This window comes from Arachis hypogaea, chromosome 9 (assembly GCF_003086295.3).
Source record: "Arachis hypogaea cultivar Tifrunner chromosome 9, arahy.Tifrunner.gnm2.J5K5, whole genome shotgun sequence".
Classification (NCBI taxonomy): Eukaryota; Viridiplantae; Streptophyta; class Magnoliopsida; order Fabales; family Fabaceae; genus Arachis; species Arachis hypogaea.
This window is the reverse complement of record NC_092044.1, coordinates 8,321,144-8,337,060: the sequence shown is the minus strand read 5'-3', so window position 1 is coordinate 8,337,060 and position 15,917 is coordinate 8,321,144. Positions and strand designations below refer to the sequence as shown.

Sequence of the window (15,917 nt, the reverse complement as noted above, 5' to 3'; positions counted from 1 at the left end):
GGCATAGGATGCTTTGCACGGTGCTTCCCCCCTAAAACCCCCTTCTTTCCCCTCTTTCTCTTTTTTGTGGTTTAACCAATTGAAAAAGAATGCTTATTCAGTTCCTCAAACTCGAACCAATATTCGCTTTCACGGGTCTTCGCTCAAATTCAAAGAGTTAGGCTCAAATTATTTAACAAGTTTTTCTTTTCTCAATTATTATTATTATTATTATTATTATTGGAACTCAATTTGAGGAATATATGAAAAGCACATTTATGTCTTTTTAAGGGGGGTGATTACTAAAATAAACACATACCCATCAAGTAAGATGAGTGCTTGATTGTTATAGTAAAATTTTATGCAATACTCAACATTAAATCACGAATTCATATAAGAGTAGCCTAGTGCACAAACATTTTGCATTAACACTGCGTTCGGGGAAGGACTGCACCCAAAAGGTGTAATATAAGTAACCTAACTTGATAAATTATTAGGTGATTCTATAAGAACTTCTAATTTTAAACACTTTATATATTATTTAGCGGTTATGATAGGGACACCATGGCATCATTTGTTCCATATAGCCTAACCCGCACATAAATGGAGAGGGCTTAATTTTATTGTATTTATATTTTAGTAGTCATGATTTACTTCTTTTATCCCGCATCTGTGTGCGTTTGAAAGGATAGTTGAATGTCAAATGATGTAAGTCAGATCTCAAACGTCTCATTATGCTACAGAATATAGAAAGTGCATTTGTTAAAAGAGTGTCTGAAAGTGGAAAATAACTTTGATCTTCTGTTTTAGTAGTTTGTAATGAAGTGTTTGGTTCGGGTTAACATCATAAGCAAGCTATTTTTGTGCGGAGGTCATTTAACTATCCTGGTTTCACATATAATCGACGATTAGTCCCAAGGAATGAGGAATTCAAATGGAATATAACTATTAAGAAATAAACTCTAGTTTCAATTATAACAAATTATCTGTCTGTCATGTGTGCAAACTAAAATTTCTTATTAATTTATTTAAGAAAATTAGACGATCCTGAATTTGCCCACTCATGTTTTTTTTTGCTTCCTAGGTTCATTTCCTGCTTCCAAGTTTAGAAAGATTGTCATTTAATATAGGAAATGGTACAGTGACTTTGGATCTGAGGTCTCTACAATTGGAATTTATGTTTCTTTCTTTCCAACACTTAAAAGAAGTGAGAGACAGTGTTCTATACCGATTCCTTCAAATGGTTCCGGATGTAGAAAAGCTTGAAGTGAAATACGGTTGCTTGGAAGAGATGTTCTCCAAAGAAAGGCTTAATACTGATTGTGCTGGAATCCTCTCACATCTTAAAGAATTAAGGCTTGTTTCTGAATATTCTCTCAAATCCATTGGCTTAGAGCACTCTTGGGTGCACTCTATTCCCGAAAATATGCAAACATTACAAGTCGAATGGTGTAGTGCTTTGAAGAACTTGGTGCCATGCACGGTATCCTTCTCAAATCTAACAAATCTGGTTATAATATATTGCCGCAATTTGCTATATTTGTTCACAACTTCAACAGCCAAAAGTTTGGGTCATCTTGAGCGGATGGAAATACAAAATTGCAGATCATTGCAAGAAATAGTGTCCATAGAGGTTGGCAAATCATCCATAGATGGAAATGTAATATTTAAGCAACTACGGTCTTTGATTCTTAAAGAGTTACCAAAACTCACATGCTTTTACCCGGGGAATCTTACTTTATCTTTTCAATCCTTGGAAGAAGTATCCATATTTAACTGCCCTTTGATGAAAATGTTCTGCCCACCTGTGGAAATAAACCAACATTCAAACCGGTCGCCAGGAGTTGGACTCATCAAAGATGCATATTGGGAAGGTGATTTTGGCAACACCATCTGCAAGATGTATGAGAGAAAGGTAATTATTATTAGTTACTAGCATCCAATAGGTAGCTACTTTCCAATTTTTAGTTCTTAATTAATATAGTTTAGGTTTAACTAATCTGGTAGTCTTTATATTTCACAAAATTTTTAATTACATTTTTACAGTTTAAAAAAAATTTTTTAGCAAGATAATTTTTAATTAGGTCCTTAATAGATTTTTCAGAAAAATCACAATATTTTTACAATATTCACTGCTAGATTATTCCAAAATTAATCCTACATCAAATAGAGAAAAAAATATTTCCTACTTTTTAACAAAAAACGATTAGTAAGGACCGAATTGAAAGTTTTTATCTAGTACAGGAATTGAATTACCAATTTTTAAATTATAAGGACCTAATTTAAAATTTAGTGAAATTTATAAAGACTAATAATTTAATTAAAATGATAATTTATTAAATTAAAATATTAAACTAACTAACCTTTATTATTATACAAGTCTGCTACTTTAATCAAATGGCAATGTAAACTTAACTGCAGTCTGGAAAACTTTTTAACATTTCATGGACAAAAAGTGAAAACATAATATAGAAATAAAAAATATGATTTTATTGTTTATTTTTTCCTTACAATATCAATATCCCAAAAAAGGAAGTACTAAAACGAGAACATAATTTATTTTCTCTAAAAGAACATGCCTTAGAGTAATATTTTTTTGTTATCATATTTAAAACCACCTTTTTATTACAAGAGTACGTCTATCGACTATCACCATTTCGTTTATTACAGGTGTTTAACGATAATAAATATTAATATTTGATTAGTCAAGATGGTAGTATTTTAATAATATGCGGAAACTAAAATTACCTAGTATTTTAGCAGTGGCTTTTTAATTTTGGTACCTTTCCAGTGCTGTTTTCTAGCAATGTTGAAACTTGGTGTGTTTTTTTTTATGTGTAGACCACAAATCTAAGGGTCAGCTTTGTGTTAAAATTTTGTTAAACATGCAAATTGAGGGTTAGATTTTTTTTTTAATTTTAAATTTTTTAAACGTACCAATCTGACCCTCAGATTTGTATATTAGTATTAATTTTTTTTTAAATATGCAAATCGGCCTCTGATTTGCCTTACGGTGAATAAAAATTATTTTAACACTCCGATTTGTGCACTATGAAATCTGATTCTCTGATTTCTATACAACTTTTATTATGCCTCAAATTTGAGAATCTGATTTGTTATTTAAAATTAAAAAAAAAATAAAATCCATATCAGAGAAAAATACACCAATTAACCATTTCACTGAATTACACAATCTTCTATTTCTAAAAAAATTAGCCCTATGCTAGTAACCATTACTTTTTAATTAAATTTAGTAATGCTAGGTATTAAATTTAATTAATTAAGAAGATTAAAGTTTTATAATATTATTATGTAGCACTCTATTATCTTTTATATTATAAAATTGATAAATTGCCATTTATGTAAAATAATTGACGTGTTACAATCACAAAGACCAATGTGGCATAAGTTCATTCTATAATAAATTTGCATAAACTTTTATATAATAAAAATCCATAGATAGATAGATCTATACATTTTCGCCTCATGCAACATGTGGGTCTAAATCTAGTCAAGCTAATTTACAAGTCTTTTGATCATAACAAGTAGCATAATAAATGACTGATAAGTGATAAGTCAGTTAAGCCGTTAAGGTATGTATCCAAGAAAAAAAATTGGATATCATATCTACCTAGCAAAAAGGAAAACTAAAGAACAGTGTCCATCATTGAAGCAAAAATCAAAATTATCCATTTTAATTTTAATTTTAAGAAAACTATTGTGGTTAAACATTTCAGTTGTTACTGTAAGCATAAAGAAGTGATTTTAATTTCTTATTTTTCATGTGTAGATCGCAGAATCTGCATGTAATTCACAATATTTGAGCCTTAGCCCCTGTTATCAAGAGATATGGTACGGCTTGATGCCAGTCCCAGATGTATGCTTCAGTAATTTGGAGTCCTTGGTTGTGGAAGGGTGTGAATTTTTGTCAGAAGTAATACCTTTCAATTTACTTCCCTTGTTAAGTAAGATACAGAGTTTGGAAGTTCGGAACTGTCATTCAGTGAAAACCATATTTGATGTGAAATGTGTATCGAAAGACAAAAGAATGATTGTAGGGTCACCACAGACACCAGTCCCCTTTTCCCTGAAGAAATTAATAGTAAAGAAGTTGCCAAATCTGGAGTGTGTTTGGAATGAAGATCCTGATGGGGTTCTGACAGTTCAACTACAGAAAGTACATGTTGAAAGATGTAAACGCCTTACAAGTTTATTTCCAGCATCCACAGCCAAAGATCTTGTGAAACTTGAAAATCTAGTGGTGAAGCACTGTGAGAAATTGGTGGAAATTGTTGCAGGCATTGAAGCAGCCCCAAAAGGAACAAATCTAGATTTTATATTCCCCTGTTTGACCTCATTGACATTGTTGGATTTGCCAAAGCTCAACTGTTTTTACTGTTCATTGCATTGTGTTCAGTTGAAGACATTCACAGGTCAAGATCCACAAGTTGAGGATCAAGTTTGTGCCAAAGAGGTACATAATTGCTTAACCACCTTTTCCTTGTTGCGGGTTGACTAATTTTTCACTGAAAAATGATATTTTGAATTCATAGTTATTGACATCTTTGGGCAACTTGAGATCATTGAATAAATAATGAAATTTCTCATGGGCAGATTCACCAATGTTTTACATATGATCTCCAAGTGTTTAAATAATGTCTATAAAAGTGGGGTTCAAAAATACTAAAGTACATAGTATTTTTCTTCCTTTTCTTATAATGGTATTGCAAATAATTTCACTAGTATTTTTTACTAACGCTATACGCATGGATTGAGAATTGTGATGAGAATTTCGCTATGCTTTTGTGTTGTATGACTATGATGATAAATTTTTTATCACAGATAACAATCTCTTATGCTAGTTGAGGTTAATTTCAGTTTATTTTATCTTATCTATAGTTGTAACTTCCAAGTTTGTCTTTATCTTGTTATTATTGTAAATAGGTTCTTTTATTTTGTTATCCAATAACTTATCCATATTATAGTGATATATAATGATTATTCCTATATAATAAACTCTCCAATATGTTTCATGATTGATTTCAGATTTTCAGCCAGCCGGTATATATATTAAAAAAATTCTCTATTGATGGAATTAAATAATTACATCTAATCTAATCTTATCATATATACCCTAATAGTTGTAGATAATGAATATAAATCTCTACAAAATATACAAGATATCTCAACAGCATTGACTACTAATGTTGCATACAAGATACAACAATAGCCACATAACCTTATTATAAAGTTTTAATAACAATGTCAACTACTTTAATTAAACTTTTAAGCGAGTCCTTAGCATAGTGAAAGTTCTTATAGTCAAGTGATTCTCACAATCTAAATCCTCATACACCCCATTCATAGTCGTTGTTTAAGGGATGTGTTTGTTATAAACTCATTCCTCTTTTCATCTTTTCTAATTTAATTATTTAATTTGAATTAGTGTTTCAAGTGTCTATTTACCATTAGTATTACTATTAGCATGAATCATTCTCCTTTATGGGCCACTTCAGATATCTTCAGTAATCTCATTTTAATATTACCTAGTTCATCCTTTTTCGATTTTTAATTAGGTGTATTTTTCATGTTTCTTATAATTGCTTTAGCTTGTTGAAATCCTCTAACCCTCTTTTGCTTCATCATTTATTTCTCTCCCAAGGCTACATCTCTCCTGGACAATCTGTCACTCGGTGAAAAAGAATTGAAGATGATTTGGCACGGACAATGCCAGGGAACTCACATCCGCAAAGTAAAAGTTCTTGATTTGCAGAGTTTTAATGATTTAGAAGAACTGCCATGTGGATTTCTACAAAAGGTGCCCAATATTGAGGAGCTAGTAGTGAGTAATAGTTCCTTTAAGGAGATTTTCTGCTCTGAAAGACCTGATTTCAATCATGCTGGAATCTTATCACAACTAAAAAGATTGAAGTTAGCTTCTCTTTCAGAACTAGTTACCATTGGGTTAGAGCACTCTTGGGTAGGAGAATCTCTTCTAAAAAATTTGGAAACCTTGGAAGCAAGAAGTTGTTCTCGTTTGAGAAACTTAGTACCATCTGCAGTATGTTTCTCCAGTCTGAAGCATTTGACTGCATCTTATTGTAGTAATATGATCCATTTGTTCACATGCTCAGCTGCCAAAAGTTTGGCTCAACTCGAGCAGATAAACATATCCTGTTGTGATTCCATCGAAGAGATTCTGTCTAGAGAGGAAGATGAGTTTCATCATGATGAGATAATATTTGCGAAGCTTCATAAGTTAAATCTTGAATATTTGCCAAGACTCAAAAGCTTTTATCAAGGGAGTGTCACCTTAAACTTCCCTTCATTGGAGAAATTATCAGTAATTCAGTGTCAGAGGATGGATACTTTCTGTGCTGGTACTTTATGCACTAACAAATTGTTAGAAGTGAAATTCCAGAGGTATGGAGATGCTACCCCATTGAAAGTTGATCTCAATCATGTCATACGCAAGTCTTTCGAAGCACGTGTATGTATCTATTTTCTATTTTTCTTTATTGTTATATCAAATATTAAAAAGAAAAAAAAATTATCATACCATTTTTTCCCTTCATAACTCTCAAAGAAAATAATGATACAAAAGAATAATAATTAGCTACTTTTCCACTTCTTTCTCAATCATAACAAGGTGGTGTCCTACCATAGTCTCAATTATCATGTAATTCACATTAATTAATTTAGCACTTAAAATATGGAAGATGGTTCAAGGAAAATGGACAAACCAATAAGATATCAGAGTTCACAGAGAAGTGAGAAAGAAAACTAGAAACTCCATAATCTAGGAGTTGGTTGAATATGTCCCAACAATAGCAATGATAGTTGTGGAGTAACCACCTTAACTATGTACTGATTTCACGTTTGCATTTTATCATATCCAGGTTGCAGAATTTGTTAGGAGTGAAGAGTCTTTGAATCTTGTCGACGAGCCACAGGTACATGGAATTTGGCATGGCCCATTTCCTGTCCCATTCAGGTGCTTTGTCAGTTTGAAGTCTTTGATCGTGGAAAGATGTGAATTCTTATACAATGTAATTCCATCACATTTACTTGGTTTGCTATGTAAATTGGAAGAACTGGTAGTACGTGAATGCCATTCCGTTAAAGCAATTTTTGAGGTGAAGGATATAGCAAAAGACGCAAAGTTAAATACAGGACCAGGCATATCCCGATTCTTTTGCTTAAAGAAATTGACTTTTGATCAGCTGCCAAATCTTGAACATGTCTGGGATTCAGATTCTGAAGAAGTTATTGGCCTAGAAACCCTGCAAGAAGTATGTGTTCATGGATGTGGCAACCTTGAAAGGCTGTTTCCAGCATCAGCGGCCAAAAGTCTGGTGAAACTTGAGAAACTTGAAGTAAAAGAATGTGGTAGGCTGATGGAAATTGTTGCAAAGGATGATGTAGCAGCTGAAGCACCTGATGAAGAGTTTGTCTTGCCTTGTGTGACCTCCATAATACTGTGGTCATTGCCAGAACTCAAGTGTTTTTACCCAGGGCCGCATAAGTTGGAATGCCCCAAGCTAAAACAAATAAACTTGTTCCATTGTGAAAAGTTGAAGATATTCACATATGACTCTCAAAGCTTCCCAAAAGAACAACCAGATTTTCAAGATAGCACAAAAGCTCTTTTCTTGGTTGAAAAGGTACCATCTATATGCAATTTTCGGGGCATTCCTTTATAGTAATACTTTTAGTGTATACTATAAGTTGAAATGCATATATACATATGTTTCAATAAGTATCAATATAGAAAAAAAATAACAATGAACACCATCCACCATGTAAATTCCATTGCTTTTAATTTAGAGTAGCAGGACAAATAGATCCTTAAAGAATTTTGTAATGGACTTATAAGTCCGTAAGGAAAAATGTACCAAGTCTTTGAGAAAATTTTGTGATAGATTTATAGATCATTGACAGAATGAAATGAAAGACTAAGAAGGATGAATTGTGTCAAACATTGCAGTTTTTCAAGAACTTATAAATCTAGTCTTTCTATTTTTTAAGGACTTGGTATTTTTTCTCCAGGAACCTATAAGTTTATCACAAAATTTTCTCAGGACTTACGTGGTATTTTTTTTAAAAGAAAAACCTATAAGCCCATCGCAAAATTCTTCAAAGACCTACTTCTCCTATTACTGTTTAATTTATAATAATTTGCAGTATTTACATAGATGCCTGATGTTGCTTAAAATACAAGACATATTATTGATTAAAATAGTACAACTGTTTTTATTGATTTGTTAGCATGCTAATAATGGTAGTTTAAAAGATCATATTAAAAATATGTACATTTTGAAAGCATAACCCTTATTCTTTTCTTAATTTGTAATATCCTTATTAGATGATAGCATTTAACTTCTTATTTTTGTTAAGTGTAGCTGTAGATTGGCATTCATAAAGACATAAACTACCATTAGAAAGAACCATGATAATGTTTCATAGTTTATATATTTTGGCAGACAGTTCCAAAAAACTATTGTTATCATGATATATGTTATGTCTTAATTCTTCTTCATAGGTCATGCCCTCCTTGGAGTTTCTAGCACTCAGCAAGGAAGAGGCCATGATATTCTTGGATGGTCAGTTTCATGTAAACCTCCTGCACAAATTACCAGCTCTTCAACTGCAATGCTTTCATGATGATTCAGATACTTTTCCATATGGACTACTTCAGATGGCGCCCAACATAGAAAAACTTTCTGCGAGTTGTTGCTCCTTCAAAGATATATTCTTCTCTACAAGCCCTGACATGGATTGTGTTGAAAAAATCCTTTCACGTCTAAAATGTTTGCAATTGAATTCCTTGTCTGAGCTAAATTCCATTGGGTTAGAGCACAATTGGGTGGACCCCATTTCTAAAAATCTTGAAAAATTACAAATAGACCAATGCCATTGTTTAAGGAACTTAGTACCATGCGACATATCGTTCTCCAGCCTAACGGATTTGAATGTGTCACAATGTAATGGGCTTGTCTATTTGTTTACACCCTCAACTAGCAGAACTATGTGCCAACTAAAGAATATGTCCATAGAAAATTGTGAATCATTAGAAGAAATAGTGTTTGGAGTGGTAGAGGAGTCATCAAAGCATGCAGAGGAGGAGATAATATTTAAGAAGCTCAACACTTTGTCTCTTCAGTCTCTACCTAGGCTTGGAAGGTTTTACAATGGGAACATTGCTTTAAATTTCCCATCCTTGGAGCAAATATCAGTAATCAAATGTCGAAGGATGGAGAGTTTCTGTGCAGGTACTGTAAGCGTGAACAAGTGGTCAACAATTCAGTTGGAGGAAGATAAAGATGCTGTTCAACTGGAATTTGACCTCAACTTTACCATATTGAAGGCCTTTGACTTGGAGGTATGTTCTGTTAGTACTCTTTCATTGAAGGATTGAATAAATTCTTTCATCTCTTAAAGTTATTGATTTGTTCGTGGAAAACGATTTTTTTCCCTTTAAAAAGGACTGTTTTACATTTTTGTTTAGTTGAGTGCCGGGTCAGTTTGGATTGGCTTTTGAAAAAAATACTTATTAGTTATTTTTTTCATCTTTTTGAAAAGAATTTTTTTTAATAGACAAAAGCTATTTTACATTTGGGTAGACTTTTTAAAGAATTTTCAAGTATTAAAAACGTTTTTTGCTTCTACTTTTTTCGAAAGCAAGGTATTGTTAGTTTTAGAAAAAAAGTAAATAATTTATTGTTTTAGATAGGTTTTATTTTATCTATCTTTGCCCTAAGGGCACATGTTAAATTTACAAATTAAGAAAATTTTTACTGAAAATATAAAAAATTTAAGTTTCCAATGCATTTGTTTTGCATTCATTAAAAGAAAACATTTAAAATTTTTCACTTTTAGGGCACATGTTAGCTAAATCTTTTTTAATAAAAGTACTTTTTTTAAAAGATGTATCCAAGTAAGTGTATAATTGAATAAGAGTACTTTATTTTTTAAAAAAGAACTTTTTTTTCACTCAGACAAAGCTAATCCAAACCAACACGTTTTCATCTTTCTCTATATTACATACTGACTAAGGGCACAGGATTTGGTGGTCTAGGAACCTTTGGACCACTTAGTGGTCCAAGTAGAAAACATGTTTTTAGAGTTTTTTTATTAATTGCTACGTAGTCTTTGAACTAATTTTAATTACAAATCAACTCCATATATTTTATTTAATTATAAAAATAGTTTTTTATTTTATAAATTATTATTTTATCAATTATCTATTATATTTATTAACAATCAAATACAAAAATAACAACCAATTATATCCTCCATTCATCCTAATAATTCCAATTGATTAAAAAATTAATTTTGATCTCGTTACGTTCGTCTATGGCTTCCAAATCGTGTTTCCTTGAAATTCCAATCGAATGAATGCCTCAAAACAATCGATTGAATTCACGAAAACAACATGGATTTGCCAAATACAATCGATTGAAAAGTGATGACATTGAAGTTTTAGCCAAATTCAATCGATTGGTAATGTAATCCAATCGATTGGAAGGTGATGAAGTTGAATGTTTTGCCAATTTCAATCGATTGGTAATGGTACATAAAATTAATTTATAGATTGGTAATTTATAAAATTAATTTTGCCGATCAATAGTACCTTTTGCTTTTATTCAAGTAAGGCAGAGTAAAAAATACAAAAAGTATATGATATTGATAAGGTAGCAACGTATCAAGTAGTAAGTATGCTTAATTTATTTATTTGTGTTATGCACAAATTTAGTTTCGTTAAAATATTAGTAACCAGTGCTCTAATTTTTGTAAATATGTTTGGGATAAGTGTTTGCAATTAGTTAAATGTTAGAATATATTGAGTAAATTCTTTTAATATATTTAGAGTTAATATAAAACTGAGGGTAAAAAACGTGTTTAAGCCAAGGAGAGAAGTTTATTACGCATATAAGCCAAACAAGAATCTGATACAAGAATTCACCAAAGTACACTTTAATGTAATTCGAAACAACTTTATTCGAATTACATTCCTTAATAATTCGAATCAATACGGCTCCAATTATTCCCAACCATTGCATACAAGTAATTCGAATCAACTTAGAACGAATTATAAAAGCATAGTTCGAATTGTATCAATTCGAATTAGTAGGAACATGTGAGTAGGAGGAAGTTCGAATCAAATTGATTCGAATTACTCACATTTCGAATCAAATGGTAATTCGAATTACACATTGTACAATAAGATACTAGAAAAAATACTATATAATATAAAAAAAATATACTAAAAGAAGTATAAAACAAAATTATAGTAAATTAATTTTAGTATAAAATTATTAAATATAAATTAATTTTAACTCCTATTAGTACATTGAATTAAAAATAACATATAAAAATGTACTTATATTTATTAAATTTTAATAACATATAAAAATTTAATGACTTTTTAAATATTTTTTTATAATAGGAGTACATTTTTATATACTTTAAATACTTTATATAAAAATGTACTTATATTTATCATACAAAAATAAAGTGTTGTGCCAATATAATAACATTATAATATTTTAAATCAATTTTTTTCTAGGATTTTAGATTAAAAGCAGCACATAAAAAAGCATTATTGGTATTTTAAAGCTAACTTAATTAAAAAAGATAGAACTGTATTTTTTAGAATTTTATGTACATAATTAGGCTAATTTTTTTTTAATATTGATCAAAGATGTGTGTTACACTATGTTATTTGGTTTCAGTTATAAATTTTATGTACCATTATCAATCGATTGAAATTGGCCAAACATTCAACTTCGTCACCTTCCAATCGATTGGATTACATTACCAATCGATTGAATTTGGCTAAAATTTCAATGTCATCACTTTCCAATCGATTGTATTTGGCAAATCCATGTTGTTTTTGTGAATTCAATCGATTGAGTAACAAAAACAATCGATTGTTTCGAGGCATTCATTCGATTGGAAAGTATAAACAATCGATTGGTATAAGCTTTTTACCATTCTACATTACAACTTTCAATCGATTGTTTTGTGATATAGTGTAAACCAATCGATTGAGTTATCATTCAATCGATTGTTTTGAAAAACCAATCGATTGAATTTCAAAGAAACACGATTTGGAAGCCATGGACGAACGTAACGAGATCAAAGTTAATTTTTTAATCAATTGGAATTATTAGGATGAATGGAGGATATAATTGGTTGTTATTTTTGTATTTGATTGTTAATAAATATAATTGATAATTGATAAAATAATAATTTATAAAATAAAAACTATTTTTATAATTAAATAAAATATATGGGGTTGATTTATAATTAAAATTAGTTCAAAAACTACGTAGCAATTGATAAAAAAACTTTAAAAATATGTTTTCTACTTGGACCACTAAGTGATCCAAAGGTTCCTGAACCACCGAATCCTGTGCCGACTAACTCTGACTAAAGTTCAAATACCTGAACTCCCCATTCTACTTTTACATTGCTGCATTACAATCCTGCCTACTCAATTTGTTCATAAGTATGTCAAGTAGAGCAATCCCCCTCCCCCTCTCTTTCTTTTCTTGTTTTCTTCGTTCAAAATATATGGACTAGAATTTGGAGGAGTGCTTCAAGCATCTATGCTAGAAAAGCACTCAGAATTGTTCTCTTTTTTATTTTATTTTATTTTAATTTTGTCTTTTTTATTTTATTTTATTTCAATTTTGTCTGGTATTATTTTTTGCAAGATGAAAAAATGGTCTATCCGTGTTATTAACACATCTTAAGCTAGAGTGTTTCAATCCCTTTACAAGAAATGTATACTAGTTGGACAAGTCTAACAATCCAGCCAGTGCTGAAGTTACTTATGTGCAATGTGAATCCCCAAAAATTGGATTTAGGTTTTTTTTTTTTAGAATAAGCTTAAGTTTTAGCTCAACGCCACATATGTTGATTATGTCCTGAGCTTTGTTCTTTTTGTTGTTGTTGTTTTTTTTTTTCTTTATAATTACTGCTAAATTTAATTTTGGTTAACTTAAATTGATACAATCTGAGTGCTTTTTTGTTTTCTTGGCAAATAAAAATTACTTTTACTCTTTTCAAACACAAGTACATTTATGATCTTTACATATGCTTAGATACAACTTTTGAAGGAAAAAATAATGATTGTATTAAAAAAAAAGTTAATTTACTTCTACCTTTCAAAGTTAATACAACAAACAACAACAACAAAGCCTTGTCCCAATAAGTGGGGTCGGTTACATGAATCAAACGACGCTATTGTGCTCTATCATATATCATGTCTACAGAGAGACCGTTTACATGTAGATCTCGTTTGACCACCTCATGAATGGTCTTCTTAGGTCTTCCTCTGCCTTTCGCCCTTTGTCCATCTTCCATCTCATCTACCCTCCTAACTGGATGTTCTATGGTCTTCTTCTCACATGTCCAAACCACCTGAGACGCGATTCAATCATCTTTTCCACAATGGGTGCTACTCCAACTCTCTCTCTTATATCTTCATTCCTTATTTTATCCAATCGCGTATGACTACTCATCCATCTCAACATCTTCATCTCTACCACACTCAGCTTATGTTCGTGCTCCCCTTTAGCCGCCCAACACTCCGTACCATACAGCATAGCCGGTCTTATAGCGGTGCGATAGAATTTACCTTTAAGTTTTAAAGGCACTTTTTTGTCGCATATAAAACCAGATGCACTCCGCCATATTGACCAACCTGCTTGGATCCTATGATTTACATCCTGTTCAATCTCTCCGTTATCCTGTATGATGCACCCAAGATACTTAAAACTTTTAACTTTTCTTAGGATGTTTTCTCCAATCTTCACCTCTATATTGGGGTTTTTCCTTCTCAGACTGAACTTACATTCCATATATTCCGTCTTGCTACGGCTTATGCACAGACCATACACTTCTAAAGCTTCTCTTCATAACTCCAACTTCTTATTTAGGTCTTCCCTTGACTCTCCCATAAGGACGATATCATCGGCAAAAAGCATGCACCATGGCACAGGCTCTTGGATGTGCTCTGTGAGTACTTCCAAGACTAATGTGAAAAAGTATGGACTTAGGGATGATCCCTGGTGTAATCCTATACCAATAGGGAATTCCTCCGTCACACCACTTTGAGTCTTCACACTAGTTGTGGCCCCATCATACATGTCTTTAATTGCCCGAATATATGCGATCCTTACTATCCTCTTTTCTAAAACCTTCCATAAGACCTCCCTTGGTACCCTATCATACGCTTTTTCCAAATCAATAAACACCATATGTAGATCCCTTTTATTACTACGATACCTCTCCATCATCCTTCTTAATAGGTATATCGCTTCAGTGGTAGATCTTCCTGGCATAAATCCAAATTGGTTCTCTGTTACTTGTGTCTCTTTTCTCAACCTCCGTTCTATCACCCTTTCCCATAACTTCATAGTATGACTCATAAGCTTAATCTCTCTATAGTTTTCGCAACTTTGTATATCCCTCTTATTCTTGTAGATAGGTACCAATGTGCTCTTTCTCCACTCATCAGGCATCTTCTTTGACCTTAAAATCTCATTAAAAAGCTTGGTTAACCAGTTGATGCCTTTTTTTCCAAGACCCTTCCAAACCTCAATCGGGATATTATCAGGTCCTACTGCCCTGCCATTTTTCATTTGCTTTAGAGCCTCTTTTACCTCGAAGTCTCGAATCCTTCGATAGTAGTCAAAGTTTTGATCTTCTTCCCTTGTGCATAATCGACCCAGGCTCGGAAGAGTCTTCTGTCCCTCGTTAAATAACTCGTAGAAGTAGCTCTTCCACTTTTCATTAATCTTCTCCTCTTGTGCCAACACCTCTCCATCCTTATCCTTTATGCACTTAACCTGATCCAAATCTCTCGTTCTTCTTTCCCGACTCTTTGCGATTCTATATATACATTTTTCTCCTTCTTTCGTGCCCAAAGACTGGTATAGATCCTCATATGCTCTTGTTTTTGCTTCACTTACAGACACTTTTGTCTCTTTCTTAGCCGCCTTATATTTTTTTCAGTTATCTGCATTGCGGCATAAAGACCACTCTTTAAAGCATTCCCTTTTTATCTTTATCTTTTCTTGTATACTCGCATTCCACCACCAGGACTCCTTGTCTCTTGGTCCTATTCCTTTAGATTCACCAAAATTTTCTTTTGCTGTTCTTCTAATAACTTCTGCCATCTCCCTCCACATCTCTTCCGCGCTTCCATTCCCATCTCACTTTGCCTCTTCTCCTACCCGTCTTAGGAAGCTTCTTTGTTCCTCACCTTTCGTCCGCCACCACCTCGTCCTTGGGTTCTTCGTATGATGTCTTTTCATCAACTTTTGCTCAACGCGAAAATCCATAACGAGCACCCTATGTTGTGTTGTCAAACTCTCTCCCGGAATAATTTTACAGTTAATGCAAAATTTCCGGTCGACTCTCCTCAGCAAGAAGAAGTCGATTTGAGAGCTTGTCATGCCACTCTTATAGGTTATAAGATGTTCGTCTCTCTTTTTAAAACATGTATTTGCGATGAGAAGATCAAAGGTTGAGGAAAAGTCTAAAATAGTTTTACCCTCGGCATTGATCATCCCGAAACCATGGCCTCCGTGAATACTCCCATATCCAGTCACTTCTCTCCCAACATGGCCATTTAAATCTCCTCCTAAGAAAATCTTATCTCCCAAAGGTATGCCTTGAACCAAACTCTCTAGATCCTCCCAAAATCTTATCTTGTGTTGTTCGTCCGAACCCACTTGCGGTGCATAGGCGCTAATCACATGGAAAGCACCTCCCTCCACCACAAGTTTGATAGAGATGATCCGATCTCCCATCCTTTTGACATCCACTACGTCCTTCTTCCACTGTTTATCCACAATTATTCCAACCACATTCCTATTCTTCACCTTTCCTGTATACCAAAGTTTGAAACCAGAAATATCCAA

General features: G+C 32.5%; 1 protein-coding gene across 3 annotated transcripts in view; it reads left to right on the top strand.

Moving 5' to 3' along the window:
- Nucleotides 1-15,917, top strand: part of LOC112710246 (uncharacterized) — a 35,861-nt gene that overhangs the window by 17,108 nt on the left and 2,836 nt on the right. For 2 of the 3 annotated variants that reach the window (XM_025762405.3, XM_025762406.3), the window contains 5 exons: nucleotides 1,064-1,894; nucleotides 3,770-4,453; nucleotides 5,642-6,469; nucleotides 6,879-7,643; nucleotides 8,522-9,361. In XM_025762405.3, the coding sequence (XP_025618190.1) occupies nucleotides 1,064-1,894; nucleotides 3,770-4,453; nucleotides 5,642-6,469; nucleotides 6,879-7,643; nucleotides 8,522-9,361 (3,948 nt within the window). The remainder of the gene's footprint in view (nucleotides 1-1,063; nucleotides 1,895-3,769; nucleotides 4,454-5,641; nucleotides 6,470-6,878; nucleotides 7,644-8,521; nucleotides 9,362-15,917) is intronic. The other variant, XR_011866198.1, reaches the window with a different exon arrangement.